General features: G+C 34.2%; 1 protein-coding gene across 10 annotated transcripts in view; it reads right to left on the minus strand.

The window, feature by feature from the left end:
* The window catches only part of TBC1D32 (TBC1 domain family member 32), a gene marked incomplete at its 5' end in the record, with an annotated part of 87142 nt that overhangs the window by 9568 nt on the left and 59923 nt on the right, over positions 1-17651 (minus strand). For all 10 annotated transcript variants that reach the window (XR_014582144.1, XR_014582145.1, XM_083830634.1 and 7 more), the window contains one exon: positions 9710-9793. Coding sequence is in view for 8 of the 10 variants with exons in the window: in XM_083830634.1 (XP_083686760.1) it covers positions 9710-9793 (84 nt within the window). The remainder of the gene's footprint in view (positions 1-9709; positions 9794-17651) is intronic.

The following is a 17651-nucleotide window of genomic DNA, read 5'->3' on the forward strand; positions in this document are numbered from 1 at the left end:
AAGTGAGTTTAGCAGTATTTGCAAAGAAACATCAAGAACCTGTATTCCTCATACACTTTTATTTTTTATTTTTTTAATTAAAATCACTTTCTTTACAGGAAAATGTTCACTTTTAATATGGTTATCATTAGCTTTAAAGCATGAGAACAAACATCATCTTCAGACCCATTTCTTGGCAGAGCTTCATCCCTTCTTGCCAAGAAATCAAAGCCACGTTTTCTGGTTTACTTTCTTCCATTCCAGTGGCCTTAAAAGTCTCCAAGCTGTAAAGCCAACCTTGCTAACAAAAATTCTATTTTGATATTAATCTCACTGAACATTTTATAATTGATTGATTTTTAAATATCCTGTATTTCCATGATTCTTTCTTTCACACAGTAATATATACCACCATTCTTTTGCATTTATTTAAATGAAAAATCCAAGTTAGATAAACAAATTAATAAATCATGAATTAAAACAACCCCGTTGGTAATATATTCTCAAAATGTTAAATTTTAAATGCAAAAGATGAAGTTCTGTCTATTTTGTGTTCTCATCTCATCTGAGATAATGACACCTCAAAAAAATCACTCCAGTAATACTATGAGCTAAAAGCTGAGGGCTTAAGCCTTTAATATACTTCTTTGAGACAAAGTACTAATAAAAAAGAAAAAAAATTGAACTTAAATAAAAAAATTGTCTGTTAAAAATGTAAATATATGGCAGCAGAAGTAAAAAATATATTCATATAAGTCATAAATGTAAAAGTCTGATTATTATTAAGCAGATTGCAGATGATATGATTTTTTTCTGTATCTTTTCAGTCAGATAGAGAAATTAAATGGAAGGATTCCCTGGCTCTCCATTTAGGTAAACACTATGTTCCTGGTAAGCAAACAGGGACTAAGGTTAAGAGAGGAAATGCCTCTGGTTATGAAGTTCAAGGGGAGGGAAAGCAAGGAGGGAAGGAGGGAAGGAGGGAAGGAGGGAGGGGAGGAGGGGAGGAGGGGAGGAGGGGAGGAGGGGAGGAGGGGAGGGAGGAAGAGAAAGGAAGGAAGGAAGGAAGGAAGGAAGGAAGAAAGGAAGGAAGAGAAAGAAAGGAAGGAAGAGAAAGAAAGGAAGAGAAAGAAAGGAAGGAAGAGAAAGATAGGAAGGAAAGAGGGAAGGAGGGAAGGAAGGAAGGAAGGAAGAGAAAGAAAGAAAGGAAGGGAGGAAGGAAGGAGGGAAGGAAGAAAAAAAAAGTGTCCTGCTCAGATGAGCTGTAGACTGAATTTTTTTTGAATTTATTCAATAAACTGATGAGATTGAAATAGTAATCTGAAGTCAAAGCCTTTTTTTTTTTTTTTTTTTTTTTACCCCAGAACAGAAGTTGAAGAAAAACAGTATTTGAAAGAATACATATAAAATCACAGGGCATTTCAGTTATAAAGCCATGGAGATGCGTGAAACAGTTGCTAACTTTTTACAGCTACTATTCCAAGCTACCTGTTTTCTCAAGCTGCAAATACCATCCAAACAGTGCATTCATTTCCAGGTTCCTATTTGCAATTGTGCAGGCCAGAGCTATACTATATCATAGAAGCCATGTTGGAAGACAAGCCAGGGAGAATTTGAATGAGTTGACTATGACTAATGGTTAATTTAGTCCTGGCATGACTGTATTGAATAGCAGGAGAGAAGGAAACAGCCTAACAATCTCTACACCAAGGAAGCTCTGCTTCCTTTTCAAGGTGAGCCTCCTGTGGGTGGAAATGCTGCAGCTGGTCTCAGAGTCCAACAAGGGTGCCGTGAGAAACAGCCATATGACAGCACACCATCTGAGCCAGTTTCCATTCTGTAACAGCTTAAAGCAAGAACTGAATGCTTACTTCATACCAACATTATAAGAATACAACTGACTTCTTTCATCCCCATTGCCTTTTCTTCTCTGGTATAATAATTCTTAGTTGCTGAAAAGGATTTTCTCCTTATCAGTTTTCCCTTTGATATTTTCCCCTGTATTATGAAAGAAGATAAAATTAACATAGAGTTTGGACTGAATAATTCTATATTATATAGTACCTCATCAAGGAAAAAACTCTTGCTTTTTTACACCAGTGTATTTGATATAATCATAGCTCTATACACTACGCAGTTGAGTTACTACCAATCCACAACTCACACTACGAACACAGAAATTGTGGTTCTTTGTCAATATTTTTGATTTCCATTTTGCTTTTCCAATTAACAAAATGGGAACACTAGGCTTTAGAAAACTATAAAGCCATTTAGAATACACAAAGGACCACTTCCTAGTGATTAAAAACTGGACCTAGAAACCTTTAATGTTCCAGTAAGCTAGAGAATTATTATTAAGAATAAGTTGGGTATGAAGATATTGCATATTGCAATCCATGGATAAAAAGCTTACTAGCAAGCTTGCAGTCGTATGTTGTGACTGTACTATTATAATGATGCTTATGACTCTGTGGATTTAATACACAATTTAATATTCTACAAAACTCATTTGACAATTATTTATCAATATATCTGAAAACTGTCTTGAAAAACAGAAGGCATTGATGGAACAATTTTCGAAACAAGAATGCCATTTACCCTCAGACAAATGACAGAACACCTCTCTGAACTGTGAATTAGATAAGAACATGATACTGCACTGTGACTATTATTAAATGGAATGAACAACATGCTTTAGCACCTTCCTTTTTATTTATCTAATAAAAGAAAAATCTATGTCAAATAGGTATTTTATACTTCTTATTTTAAAAATCAAAAATATGGTAAAATGGAAATTAACCCGAATCGAAACTTGACGGATGACTTGAAAGATATTCCACATGTTCCTTTAGGAGCTGTAAGGATTTACAATTAAAATAGTAACAATGGGAAGTTGACTTTGTCTCTCATTCTAAAATGCGTAAGAGTCCACAGCAGTAGGTATGGACCACTTTAAGATGTAAACAATACATTTTGTTTAGCCTTGCAACTGCTCTTAACGTTAGCAACCTACCATGCGCTCTTCTAAGAAGATAATCATAAAAAAAATATCAGTATGGCTGCTCTCAAAACTGTTTTAGAAATCCACTATTTAATACAATCTTACTAATTCAAAAGAGAAAAGGATTCCTTTGAAACACCAATGACTGCAAACTCTTAATTGCCAGTGATAACTTTAAACATGAAAATATGAACACTACATATGAAAAAATGTAAAATATTAAGTTTTTCTACAATAAGGAAGTATTTATTTTTATCATTTTGTGATCTTCCCTTGTTTCCAACCCTTCCTTGTCTTCTTGTTTCATTGCAAATTCCTTTCCTTGGTTTTCATGCCTTTCCAAAAGATTAGGAGGAGCAGGAAGAACAGGAAAAAGGGAAGACAAAGAGAAATTCTTTATGCAATCTCATTGTTTTCTTGCTTTGAGGTTATGATTGATCAGTTGTACTACCTACGGTAATGCCCATTTCAAGTGCTTCAATGCACAGCACTTTGCAAAAGTTTTGTAACATTCAGCAGCATAAAAACAGACATTCTGAAAAGCATGACTTGCAAAGGCAAGTAAATAGTACTATTAAAGTCAATCTGTAGCTGCAGATACTTCAAAGTGAGTTAAGTGGCACACACAATCCAATAGTATTCTTTCTGATCAGGCTAAACTTCAATGCATCAACTTTACGACTCATCTGAAAGGTTTTCTTACTCATTTTTCCTCTTACCACAAAGAAACTTTTATGTGGTTAAGTCAGAAGATGGGCTACATTGCATTCACAATGAAATGACTCGATGCCAAGCTGAAACAGCTTTACAGTTTATTTCATACAACTTGTATGGTCTTTGGGTAATAATTTATTCCCATTTCACAGCTGTTACCCCACAGAAACTATTGGCTTTCCTTTTGTGGTAAGTGGGAAAAATGACTAAAGCTGTACTTACAGTATTGACTTACCTTTTTTCACTTCTTGGTGTTAAGGCCAAATCTTTTTATGGCAACACAAATAATCTTCACAAAATGCTAAATTTTAACTCAGTCTATTTTCAGGTAGGAAATATTAGTTTTCTTTGTATAGATAGAAATTACATGGTTCCTTTAATCAAAGGTAAGTAATAAAACTGCAAACAGTTACTGAATATCCCATGATGGTCAGAGGGACCTGCATAATTCTTGTAGGAGCTTCAAGAACTTTACAATACGTAGTTATTTTTCCTATCAGATCTCTAGTCTTTGGCTTTGTCCATACAAACTAGAATTGTGAAACTGACCAAATCTTTTATTTAAATAAAATCAGCTTTCTTTTTATTTTTCTTCTTTAATATGTGTCTAAACATTGGCACTGTCAAGGTACCCAAGGAGTCAGTATAAAACACTGTGTGATACCCTTATGAAAATTATCTATTTTAAAACATTTTTTTGGAGTTGGGGAAGAGTAGAAGTCATACTTTTCTCACCATATTCTCTTCTGCCATTTTACTACTGTTCTTTAATGAACATCAAAACGTCATCTCTTCCACAAAATCATTCATCTATAACACTTCTGACAGTCTGAATCTTGTATTCAGTGTTTGAATCATCTCTAAAAAATCCCATTTCAAAGAAATATATTATTATTGTTTTTAAACTGAGAATGAAGACAGACAATGGCTCCTCATCAAAGGTAGGTAATCTCAAGTGCAATTCCACTTTAATTACTGAAAGTATCTGCTAGGTCATCGGAAAGATTCCTTGATGTAACAGTAGAAGATCAAAATATTCCTATCTAGAACTTCTCTGAGTATTGGTCATCACAAATACTCAGGCTGTTTTTGGCAGTAACATTAAGAATAAACTACATTTTCAGTTCAGTTACATAACAACTAGCAAAGGGCAAAATGCTTTTTGCTGATAGCACCTATCTTTAAAGATGTGCATTCAACAAATGATGCAGGAGGAAGGGAAGAATGCCCCTACTTCTGCCCTTCCCTCTCAGCCCAATTTGTGATGTAGGCCTGTATTTCTGATTCATTACTCCCTCTAAGAAGCTTCCCATTGGCATTTTAAAAATTTCTGTTCATCATCCAATCTACCTGATCCTTAGAAGACTAAGCTTATTAAATGGTAGAAAGTTCCTATGAGATTTTGTTCATCTGGAGAACTGAGCCTCAACTAGAGAAGGACCAGAGCAGGATATTTCAATTTTATGGCTAAGGCCTGAATACCCGAGATTCAATTGCTTCAGCTGTTTCAGAGATAGAGGTCAGTGGAAATAGAAAACTCAACTGCAAGGTCATCTGCACCAACAGAGCTACCCAAAAGAACAGTTAACCATGAAAGGTCACAGTATTCCTGAGTTTGGGAAGTTTGCAACACGTGGTGGAGACCATGACATGAATTGCCAAGGTTGGAAGGGACCTCTGACGATATCTAGTTCAACCCCCAGTGCTGAGCAGAATCACCTAGAGCACATTGTGCAGGATGGCATCCAGGCAGGTTTTCAATATCTCCAGAGAAGGAGACTCCACAGCCTTTCTGGGCAACCTGCACCAGTGCTCTGTTACCCTCACAGTAAAGAAAAAGATAACTCTGCAAGTGTAGTTCTTTGAGAAATAAGCTTGCTGGAACCTTGAGAAAACTAATACATTTACACAAAACGTTTCTGTTTCAATGAATTGGAATTTGCTGATAACAGGAAGATGAAGTAGCTATTTTAGTAACTTCAATGCATAGCGCCAGTTTTTCTGCTATAGCAAATTTGAATTCCTTGCCTCCTGCATCCTATTGCCATCCTATTGCCTCTGACAGCTAGGCATCGAGGATTGGCTTTCAACAATCATGTCTTTTTGAGAAGACAAATAAAAGCAAACTGTAAAGTATTAATCTTGGAAAAGGGGATGGACAGAGTTCATTAACATTTAACATATGTACTGTATATTATTTTCCTCATCTGAATCCACATCACAGCAGTATCGTTGTTAGGAAAAAGTACACTTCAAGTAAGATTTGTATTTCTGTTTATAATTAAGCACTGCAAATGCATAGTGGTTTATCAGTTATTTTTTCTTATCCCTTATCTTCAAAATGATAACAACCCAAACTAATTTGATTTTTCCATATTTGCAGATTTTATAATAGACTGAAATCCTGAGGGATTCCACAGCAGATGGATGACTGTGTTATTCTAATTACAACTACCTACGGGTTTAGAAAGCTGTCATTTTTTTAAGAGAATCTATTTCTCATTTCAAGGAACATGATAAACATTGAATATCTATGCACTATACTGGATCCAGTTTCATGAAAATTGTGGCTTCTCTTCATTAAAACTAAACATTGGTTAGAAACTGTTTCCCCAAATCCCAATTTATTGAAGAGAGTGAATGGGGGACACATGCAATTGCAAAGTGCATTTTTGGCTTACTTAGATATTGAGCTAGGAAGATGCATCTGGAATACAGTTTAATAACAACTCATTAGCTCTATGTAATTCAAAACAATATCTCTACTGTAACAACAGTTTTAGGTTTTAGCTCAGATAACACTTAGGCATATGTATAAAGATACTGCAAAATAACATGACATTCAAGAATGTATTGTTCTCCTTTGAGAAATTCCAACCCTTCATATATTTTAGCACAAAATCCTGGGAAATATATAGAAAACTGATTGATCATTATTCAATCAGTGAGAGAATTTAAAAAGTACTTTTAAGTAAATAAAGTGTGATAAAGATTTTAGGGTGTTCTGTTTCTCCCTTATGTGCAAATACTGGAAGCGTAATACAGAATAAGGGTCTCTCAGCATATTCCCTGTCTTCATAGGAATGCCACACTGTATATTTTATTGGGTAAAAAAGAGTGAAATGAGTGTAAATTTAGCTACACAACTGATTCATACTGTCAAGCCTTTTTACTGTACCAGAGTGCTGTATAATCCTAGATTCAATTTTGGAACCAAATTTTTGTTTCACCTTCTTGCCAATCAGCATGAGTTTATTGGTCTTAGCTGGTTTTACTGGATGATACTCATTGCTACACCTGTCTGAAAAATGTGTTATGAAATTTTATTAACTGACTTCCTGTAAAACATAAAATAAACCTTTGATGAATCACGCTGTTTGACTGAGCAACACACTTTCCTGGACTGGAGAACTCTTTACAAAAAGAGTGTGTGATAATGGCATTGCTGACCGGGAGGGAAAACATTAAGAGAATACCTGCCCTTTGCCTACAGTTCACATCAGTGTCTTATCTCCAGACTACTGACAATCCTTCAGAAGCTGTCTCACTATCCCATTTCTAACCTTGTAATTATTAAGACAGGGAATATCAAAACATTTGTGAAAGAAAATTGTTCATCAGCCAACCTGATGTGTTTTTGTTTTTTTTTTTATTTTGAAGGAGAAAGTGCCATCTTTAATTTCTGATCTTAAATGTATTTACTCTAGCTTCAAACTCCTGTTATTTTATTTTGGGTCACGTTAGGATTTAATTTAGCATTTAGCAGTTCTGAAGGAATAAGTTCCTCATAATCAGAGCAAATTAGTATATTTTAGATAGAATGAGATATCTGATAACACCAGTCATTTTAAATTATTTGGGAGATACAACTATCTTCCTGTAGAAAAGAAGGAGGACTTTGCATATTGCTGAATTCTTAGGTTCACTTTTTTTCTCTTTGCAACTAAAGCAGTGAGGTCATAATGCATCATGGAACTTCAATTTGAGAACTGTATATATAAACTTCTTTCCAGAATTCATGTCCAATACTGCCGGTATAATTATGCATGAAAAAGTGATTCATAAAATACAGAAAGGAATGTTATACAGACTTGACTGGTTTTCTGAAAAATAAAAAACAAGAATTTTTAAAAATGGGTTGGTTTGTTGAAAATCTGTCCAGCCCAAGATTTTTAAGAGCTTTTAATTTGTTATATTTGTTTTGTCTTTGTATCTATCTTTTAAGGACAGATAATCACAAGGTATAATTTCATGTATGTGATTGTCATAGGATTTTCAATCTTGGTTTCCTTCAAGTTGGCATTAAATTTTAGATGAACAATATGTTATTGTTGACAGCTCCATCTGATCAATGATTCATGTTGAAATCATAGGATAATGAAGTAGAAGATGCAGGTTCAACCTTCCTGAACTTGTTTTAAATACTCACTTTGAACAACAGGTGGACAAGAGTGGATTGAAAACGAGGTACTCCACTTCTAAGTGCAGAGGGTAGAGACTACTGTGTCCCCTCATTAGAGTTTTTCCACATTAGATGGGAACTGTTAACTGTTATGATTAAGAAACAGCAGGAATGCTCTACATTGCTGGGCAAGATACCCCCTTGGAAGTTGCACAGTTCCTCCTTCAGTTAAGTTTTTGTCTTATTCAAATCAAACAGACAACCTCTAACAGGAAAAACTGTTATAGTCTGTAGGCTGTACTATCCTCTAAAGAACCAAGAGATAGGCAGCCCCCTAGGCAGGAAAAGAAACTGCACCTGAGCCTTCAATATCATTGGAGATTGTACAATACCTTAAACTTTGACCTAAAAAGAAAAATGTACAGAGAGAAGCAAGTTGGGAAGTCTAGGTGTCAAATCTTTTAAGTCGTGAAGATGTTATGCTTTTAACAGAGTAGCTGAAATCATGATTTGAATTGAGACAGATATATGCAAATAGCAAGTTTTACGAGTCAATGAAAAGATTTTTGTTGCTCATTATGCCTCTTGGGAAGTCAAAAAGTAAGTAATAAACTGATGCAGGACAATAGGGTTCAGAAGAATCTTTCAGTGAAAGTTTTTGAGAACTGATCTTTTAAGGAGGAATAAAAAATTGACAGAACTGGCACTTAGCACCTCTCTTCCTTACGCAAAGAGAAAGATTCTCAAATAAAATAGAGTATTCTGTTAAAGTATTCAGAAGATAGATGGCTAAATGGCAAAGCCACTACATAAAACAAAGAGATCTAAATTACTAAAGGGGTTTTATGCTTTGAAATTTCAAAGGCAAGTCTGAAGTCTCCATAGACATTATATTTTCATCCTATGGATGTGAGAACAAAACAGAAGTATAAATAATAGGTCCTCCCCAAAGAAGGTTTGGTTCTCTAGTACTCCAAATGAGTAAACCTAGGAAAGAAGTCTTTACAGATATTAAAGAATGAAACTGCATTTTCCAGCAGATATTAACAATGCTTTTGTATCTTCTGATTTTATAAGTATTTCAAAATATTAAAACATATTACTTTACATTCAGAATAAATTAACTTTATTTTGTTCCTGGCTGTAAGCATGACATCTGTATGAAACTAACACTCAGATTGCTCTGCCAACAATAACAATTCTACTAATGCAATATAAATGACATACTTAGGGGGTTGATTACATAATAAAGGGCTTTCAAAAGGTAAACCAGATTGCTCAAGCTTGCTTAAATATTTATGCCACCAGGTCTGCAAATCATCCTGAAATAGGTTTCAACAAATACTTTGAATGACACCCTTGCCTTGCCTGTTCTGCATCTCCTTTCCACTGCACACTAGAAATGTGAAAATATCATTAATAATTGTCTGTACTGCTTCCTCAAGTACATCATCTTTTGCTCCAAACTGAGGTACTTCCCATCAGTTAAGTAATGAATTTCTGAGTTGTTAAGGAGAATTTTCAACAATCTCCAAACCACTACAAAAATATTTAACAGAAAAGTAATTTGAATATGAAGAGGCTTCACAGCAATAAATTATTAGGAAACTGACCTTTATAGTTTTCCATGCTGAAATAACAATCCGATCGGCTTTCAGAAAGATGTGACACGAACTTTTCAATTAATTCTGCCAAAACTGCAAAAAGAATAAAAATATTTAAATGTTAAAGGCAATGAACAAAGTGGGGAACTCTATTGCCTAACAAGATGACAATACATAACTAAAGCTATTTGAATTTCTGCATGTTTATTCATGTTTTTATGGGGGAACAATTCAAAGCATACTTAGTGCTTTTGCATTCCTACCACCATTCCTAGCTTAAATTAGATTTTAAATAGCTTTATTGAGAATATATTCAGTGTAAGCTAAAAGAGAATTCCCTATTATCTTTGTATCCTCCATGGATTACTTCAGAATTTGCTACATTATTTCAAAATACAATGAAAATTAACTATAATTAAACTACAATATTTTATCTTTTTTCTGTTTATGTAGACCAAAAAAAAAAAAAAAAGAAAAGAAAAGAAAGCAAAAATATACCCCAAAACAATGCCAACAAAAGTGAATAATGTTTTAAGGGCTGTTTCCAACATGACCTATGACACCACAAGATAAAAACTATACACTTAATTATAAAAGCTATACATTGAAAGTTAAGTGACTAGAGTATTTCTATTTGGAAAATCTGTAATATAAGATGATGGCTGGAATGTTCTTATTCAGTTCTTTCTGTGGAATTTTGAGTCCGCACATACTGCACAGACAAGCCCAATGCTGAAATCTGGTCATCACATAAGAAATTACATCTCCCACCTTAACAGAATGTTAGCCAGGAAGTTAGTGACAACTTTCAATGACATAAAAAAAAAAAAAAAAGTTTCCGATTCTTCAATTCTGCAAGTTTGACACTCCTGCAATTGATCATACTAGCCTACAGAGTTAACCCTACAGAGTTAAACTAAAGGATACAAGGAAGTCTTTATACATACTGCATGGAGGATACCCATATTGAGATTAGCCATATTAAGAACTTGATATAGCAATGATGAACATTTTTGATACGTAAATGCTACTGTTATAAGCTGGTTTTAAAGAATAATGATATAACTTTTTGCAAAAGCAAAGGGAGTGTTCTTACAGAGTAAAAAGAGTTGGGATTTCCCGTTTTAAGTCTGCACATTACAATTTCTTTGACATCACCTCAAACGCAACTCAACATCACTGAAGCTTCAGCCTCTAGCCCCATAAAACTTCATGCATGCACAGGTCTTGTCATTTTTAAGCTGAATAATTCCGATAAAACATTTTAGCATGCAGCTGTATGAACAGTCATAGCATCACACGTGAAGCATAACAATCTGTGGTGGAGATGGCAATGGAGAAAAGCAGAAAACTCTTGAACTAGCCTTGCTGGTAGGAAAACTGACAGAGAAGGAGTGCAAGCTTGCAGTGCATGAGGAGAAGGAGAAAAACAGAACCTCCATGCACAGTCCGATGCTTGTTACGCCAGAAAAATAATGAAGAAAAGAATCTCAAAGACAATAATTAACTCTTATTCCAACCATTTGGAAGCTAACAACCATTTTTTAAGCTAATATACTGACATTAAATCGTGTGTGTTTTTTGTTTGTTTGTTTTTAATGATTAACTGTATAAAACATTTATGGAAATTTATCTAGAACTAATCCAGAAAAAGTTTTTTAAAGGCTGAGTTTGGGTATTCCCCTATATGGGAAAAAGAATTTTCACTACAACAGCTAAACACAGATTTACAGTTAGAGTAACCAGGCCCAACAGTAAAAAAAAATAATTTTGCATTGCAAAGGATTAGCAAATCAAAATGAAAAATATTACACGTATAATTTATATTGTTATGCATTTTTATGAAAAGAACTATTTGAGTCATACCTTTACGAAACCAAATAGGGCTAGCAAAAAAAATATTTTGTAGAAGAGCAATGATTTATTTATTTTGTGAGAGTAAATAATCTCACATCTTCACTAATAGGCTTAGTGAAATTTGGTCCACAAACAATGTAACAAATATTTGCATAAGTAAAGCAAGAAAAAAATAGCAAAGAGGACCTATGTTAAAAGAATAAAGTATTGCATAATTCAATGTAAGTCAAGTCAGAACACTGTGTTTTTCTTCCCGTTTTTGTTGGAAGCCATCCACATGCTTGACCTAACAGTCAAATATTTCAGTTCAGTGCTTGAGTTAATAGGAGAAGTGACAGCTCAACAACTACTACGCAATTTTTTGAAACTCAAGCACAAAATTGATTTCCACCATTTGAAAGTATTTATCTAAGTGCCTATCAGGATCTTTGAAAAGCTTTTAATCAAGTTTGAGAGAAGAAAAGATGCATAAGAGTTTATCAAAACAAATTTGGTTAATATGGAAATAGAGGGTTTTCACAGGACATTTTCTCTTCCACTAGAATGTTCATGTGAAATGACAAGTAGTTATTTTAATTTTTATCTTTTAATACTAAATCGTTTAGCTGCCATGTAGACATAATCAGGGAACCTTTACAAAGATGGAGACTGGCTCAATGATTTTTCATTTAATTGGAAAAGGAGCCAACTGAAATTTAGAAAAGTTCATTGTACAACACAGTCAGTATTGTTACAATAGCCCACATCTCATGCAGAGATTATGTCCATATACAAAAATTAGTGTCAAGGCCTACCAATTTGTTGACAATGTTACAATGTTGACGATGTTGACAATGTGACAAAATTACCTCATATAAGTTGAATCCATGCATCCAAAATAAAGAGAATTGTAGCTTGGGAGTGTGTAATCATATATAAAATAAATGGAAGAACTTTAAAATCTACTAAACTATTTCAGTATGCCATAAAACAGTTGTATTCCTACAGGATGTTTGTTTTGGTTTTGTTTGTTTGTTGGTTTTTTTTTTTGTTGTTATTTTTTCTTGAAGAATTAATGTACAAAAGGAAGGTAATTCAAATTGTTTCTAAACTGCATAAGAACACTGATTTAAAAAATTATGATTCCAACTGTTTTATTAGGTGACAACCAGAAGAGGTTATTTAATTACTTCTCTGAGGGGTTTAAGCCATAAAGGTCAAAAACCGTAGCACATATTAGAAAATTTTTGATCATCTAATGTAACTAGTATTAGCGGATCATATTCTATACCAATTCACAGATACTTCAAAGGAATTTAGAAGAAAAAGAACTCTCTTAAGAGTCAACAGTAGCCCTTCTTGATTTGTGTTAAAGGTTAAACTTTCAAGAATGAAAACCTTGGACAGTTGACTTCTTTATAAGTAGCATCAGAAATTTTCAGCTCCATCAACCATAGATCAGTCCAATAAATCTATGAAAAACACAGTCAGCAACTCCATTCCTAAAAGCAACAACAAGGAGGACTTTTCTGAATTCCCAAGACAATGGAGAGACTTCAGTTATTGTACACTGAAATGGCAAAAGCACAAGTTGCATTTTGTTTGAATAGAAGAAAACGAGGCAATAAAAATTCTGACTGTCTCCATTAGAGATGATGGTTGCATATCTTTTATCAATATACTTGTATCTTCTTTATCAACAGAAAAACAAGACTATCAAATCCTACACTCATCAAACGGTGTAATCTTTACACACAAGCATGAACGTTCACATGCATTTACAACACTTACTGTATATTCCTTTGGATGTTTTCAGACTGTTTTGGGGGCAGAAGTTTAGATCCACTATTGTTCTTCCTGTGTGACATGGAATACCTACTGTTTCACTCTAATTCTAAAGCAAGCCCCCTTGAAAAATCAAGTAAAGACATAAAAAGGTAAAAATCTTTTTTTGTATTATTCCAAACCCCTCTGCTGCAAATCCAGTATTTTGAAATTGGTCATACAGAAAATGAGAGCAGACCACAGACAGAATCAAGATCTGACTGCATGATCTTTGAGGCAGTAGATTTGGTCCATATTTTAGAAGACTAATCTCAGCTTAGAGAATCTAGGTTCTTCTTATAACAATAGGCTCCTCTGGAGATCAATTCAGAAGGGAAATCTAATGCACTTACTCTGATTTGTCTTTTTGAAATCATAGCCTAGAAAATTTTCTGTCACACACTTAAAAAGAGAATCTATGGAATATTACTCTGCAGACTAAAGTTAGTTCAGTCTTCTTCAGTAGGACCAACTGAAGGCTGAAATTTAAACAATTTTCAACCCCCAAAAGTAGCAACATGTTCTAATAATGGTAGAAATGTAATATTTCATTGTCTTTGAATCCACAAGACCCTCTTCATCAAAAACAAAAGTCTGTAACTATTATCTTCACTTCTACAGTAGAGTGCTGACAACTGAAATACTCTCTTTGCTGAGATTCAGATAGCTGTCAAGTGTGTCTTGATATAAGCTACATTTTCAACCCTTGATTGGGTTATTTTGAAAATAACCAAGTCTATTGTCTTCTGATCCTGAAGAGAAAAAAATAGTCATACCTACTGAAAATATTCATCTTTTTCATTGTCCATCCCATGGAGTAAGATCTGATGTTACTTTCAACTTTTTGCAGTGATTGCTAAAGGCTGTAGCATACAAACACCACAAACAATGACTTTTCATGGATTCCAAAACAGTGTTGATTGTAACGATTCTATTGTCATTAAACATTCAACTCATTGTAAGAGATAAAGAAAAATCCTGTGTTTTCCAGTAAGATTTCAGATGCAATTTCAAGAGCTTCTGATTATATTTTTTGTATCTTTGAAGCCAATCAATGGTTGCTCAGACTAAAAGAATAACTGCCTGAAGATGAAAATTGCTCCAAAAAAGAAATAGGCTTCCCACATGTATTTTTTGTTTGTTTGTTCACTTTTTAAGAGAGAACATTTTGGAGGTAGATGGATAGGTCCTAAAGAATACTCCTGATCTAAGTCCAGATTCCTGAGGGAATCATGCCATGGTAACTGAATGCCCCTCAAGGATCAAGTCATTGTAGCTGAGTTTGTTATCCCTATCCATATCCACATATGGATATAAAGCTTGAGGAAAATGATTAGGATTTGGGGATGGATTACCTCTCATTATAAATGAAACAATGTTAATATAGAATTACATGATCTTTGCAACACCCTCAATTTCTCTTATGTAGGGTTTAAAGTCTCCTAAGATAAGAGTGGACTGAGGATGTCGGATTGCCCCCAGACAGGAGAGAAGTCAGCTGCTGATACAACACTAACTGGGAAAAGATGAGAGATTTCTTGGGCTAAAAAACAACAACAACAACAGCAACAACAACAACAAACTTTTGCAAATCCTGATGGATGAGGGATGAGAAGGGTTTTTTGAAACAGGCCCAAAAAATAGTTTCCTATCACACGAATGATTTGAACATTCAATATACTAAGCCTAGATTGACACAGCCCTGCAATTTTCCACGTAAATCTAACCTTTTTCGTGGGGGAGTTGATTTGCCTGTTTCTGTTCCTGCCAAAGCCTAGGTTCAAATACAGAGAAAGCCCTTGTCTAGATGTGCTAAAGATGCTTCAGGGAGGCTGCAAAGATTATTCCAAAAGAGGCCAAGACTTAGCTTGACTAAGGACTGTATCAGTGGTCCTCTAGCTGATCTGAGCAACCCAGAGACATGCAAAACTGCACAATAAGCAGCTATTTCCTGAGCATGCACAAATCTGTGGCACGTTTACAGAAGTAATGACTAGAATGCTTCTGTCTGAGCTTATTTTGCTTAGAGCTATGGAATGTTGAAGCTGCTTCTCTATAATATGATTTTCTTTTAGAAGATCAAGAGAAATTCTGCACTTTCAGGCCTGCTGCACCAGAAGACATCCAAGTCTGAGGAAGGTTCGTACCTCCTTTTAGCAATTCAAGAAAGCCATTCAAAAGTGGATCGTGATGTATGACCATGGAAATGACTTAAAAGCTACAGCCACAGGTAATGCTTTAACAGAGAAAACGCTTGTATAGGGATAAAGATGGCCATTCCCCAAAGTAATGCAATACCATAGCATTTAGCACAAATGCATTGACTTGGTCAATGCAATGGTAATCAATACCAGGAGACCGAATTATAGGTATTGCTACTGTACAGTTTGTCAAGGATGTTCTGACAGAATTCAAGCAGGTTCTACAGATTCAGCATCTGATAATCCTAACATCAGATCCCAAAATATTTTAAAGTCAACACTATACAGTCATTGAATCCAATGTTGTGTTTGCTGGTTACGTTTTCATTCAATTTCTTTTATTGTTAGTCTCCCTCTTGCTGTAGGAGGGGACCAGTAGAGGAACCATAACTATGCATCTTTGTTCTACAAACAAAGTTTGGGTAGTTTGGGTTGAAGACTCTCAGTCCTCTGAAATCTGGAAGAGTATCACATTCTGCAAAAACACATGCCTAGCAGCACAGCTCTCTCTCATAAAGTAGTCTTAATGAGCATGATGGTGCCTCACACCACACAGCTAGCAGAAATTTTGCTGCTTCCAAACTATTTCCAAGCAGATCTGCAAAATTTAAACAACAGCTTTGAATTCACCTTAGATGAACAGCACTTACACTTGGTTAATAATATTAACATTGGTCTGTAGTAATTTTTTTTTGGTGATTTTTAAGACATTCTGTTTCTATTTTCATACTTTATTTTTTCGTGCTGTATGTGAAAACACTTGCAGAAGTCCCTGTGAGGCTTAACAAGTCCGCAGATACTTTCTTGCTGACTTTTACTCCCAGTTCTATCTCAGCTGGAAACAGTTACTCAGAAGTAACCCGAATCTTCTGGTTAATGAACCCTAATTTGTTAGAATGACTCTCTAATTCCTAATTCTAGCTTCCAGTACCTCCAACAAAGTTACAGAAAACAACCTACACAGGTTTTGAAGTTATATATAGACTAATACAAAGCACAAAAGGCTAGAATTCTCTCTTTTTTTTTTCTTTGTAAATAAGCTATTTTAAATGTATGTTCTATTGCTTGTTTTGTTTGTTTCTTTTTATAAAATTATGTTTCTCAACAAATAATTACTTTTAGATGCAGGAAGACAGACTAACAATTTTCAACATAAATTTCATAAAATCCAAGAAGAGATCAGTCCAGAAAATATGCTGTATTCAAATAAAATTGATTTTACAATGACTAAGATATTTGTGCTCCACAATACGTAACATTAAAAATACAGTGATCTACTAGATCTGAGAAAGATGCAACAAAGTAATACATACCTTTTTTTTTTTTTTGTCAGAAAAATCTGGGCTTTAATTGTTATTCATCCATTTATTTTTACTATACTAGCAGAAGTTCGTAAAAGATGTGCAGTTCTTTCTGAATGGTTATGAATCTCTGTTTACCTGTTTCACAAAGCTTTCTGAATGCATGTATTTGTGGACATGTACAATATAAGCATATATTTGTATTATATATACATACCACAATATAACATGCATATATGCTTATAATTCAGAAGATTAGGGTTACTTCTGGTTAACTGTTTTCAGCTGAAACAACTGTATATACAAATGTATACATAATACAATATATATGTATTGTCTACATACACATTCTTCCAAATGGAAGGTAAAAGCTTTGACTAAATTATAATCACCTAAAGACTACAGACTCAAACTTGTTTCAAACAAGTAATAAGAATGGAAGCCTCTGCGAATTTAGAAACATTCATTTTTTATTTTTATTTTTACTTTAAATGTAAATTTTACTACAAATGACAAGTTTCTTAATATTTTAATACTAAATAGGTTCCTGTATGAATGACTTCCTTAAGAATTCTGAAACTGCTCTGTAACTTTCATATAGCTATGTAAATTATGATAAAACTCACGTCTTTTATGTAAAACACATTTGCTGGGTTACTTTGATCCCATATAGAAAATATGTCTTCTGCATTCACTGTCAGTTGTATTAGTTGCTTTCATAAAGAATTTAAAGGGAATTCTTTTGACATCTGTAAACAAAAGATTAAACTATTCTGAACATAATCAGAA

This window comes from Anser anser, assembly GCF_964211835.1.
Source record: "Anser anser genome assembly, chromosome: 3".
Classification (NCBI taxonomy): Eukaryota; Metazoa; Chordata; class Aves; order Anseriformes; family Anatidae; genus Anser; species Anser anser.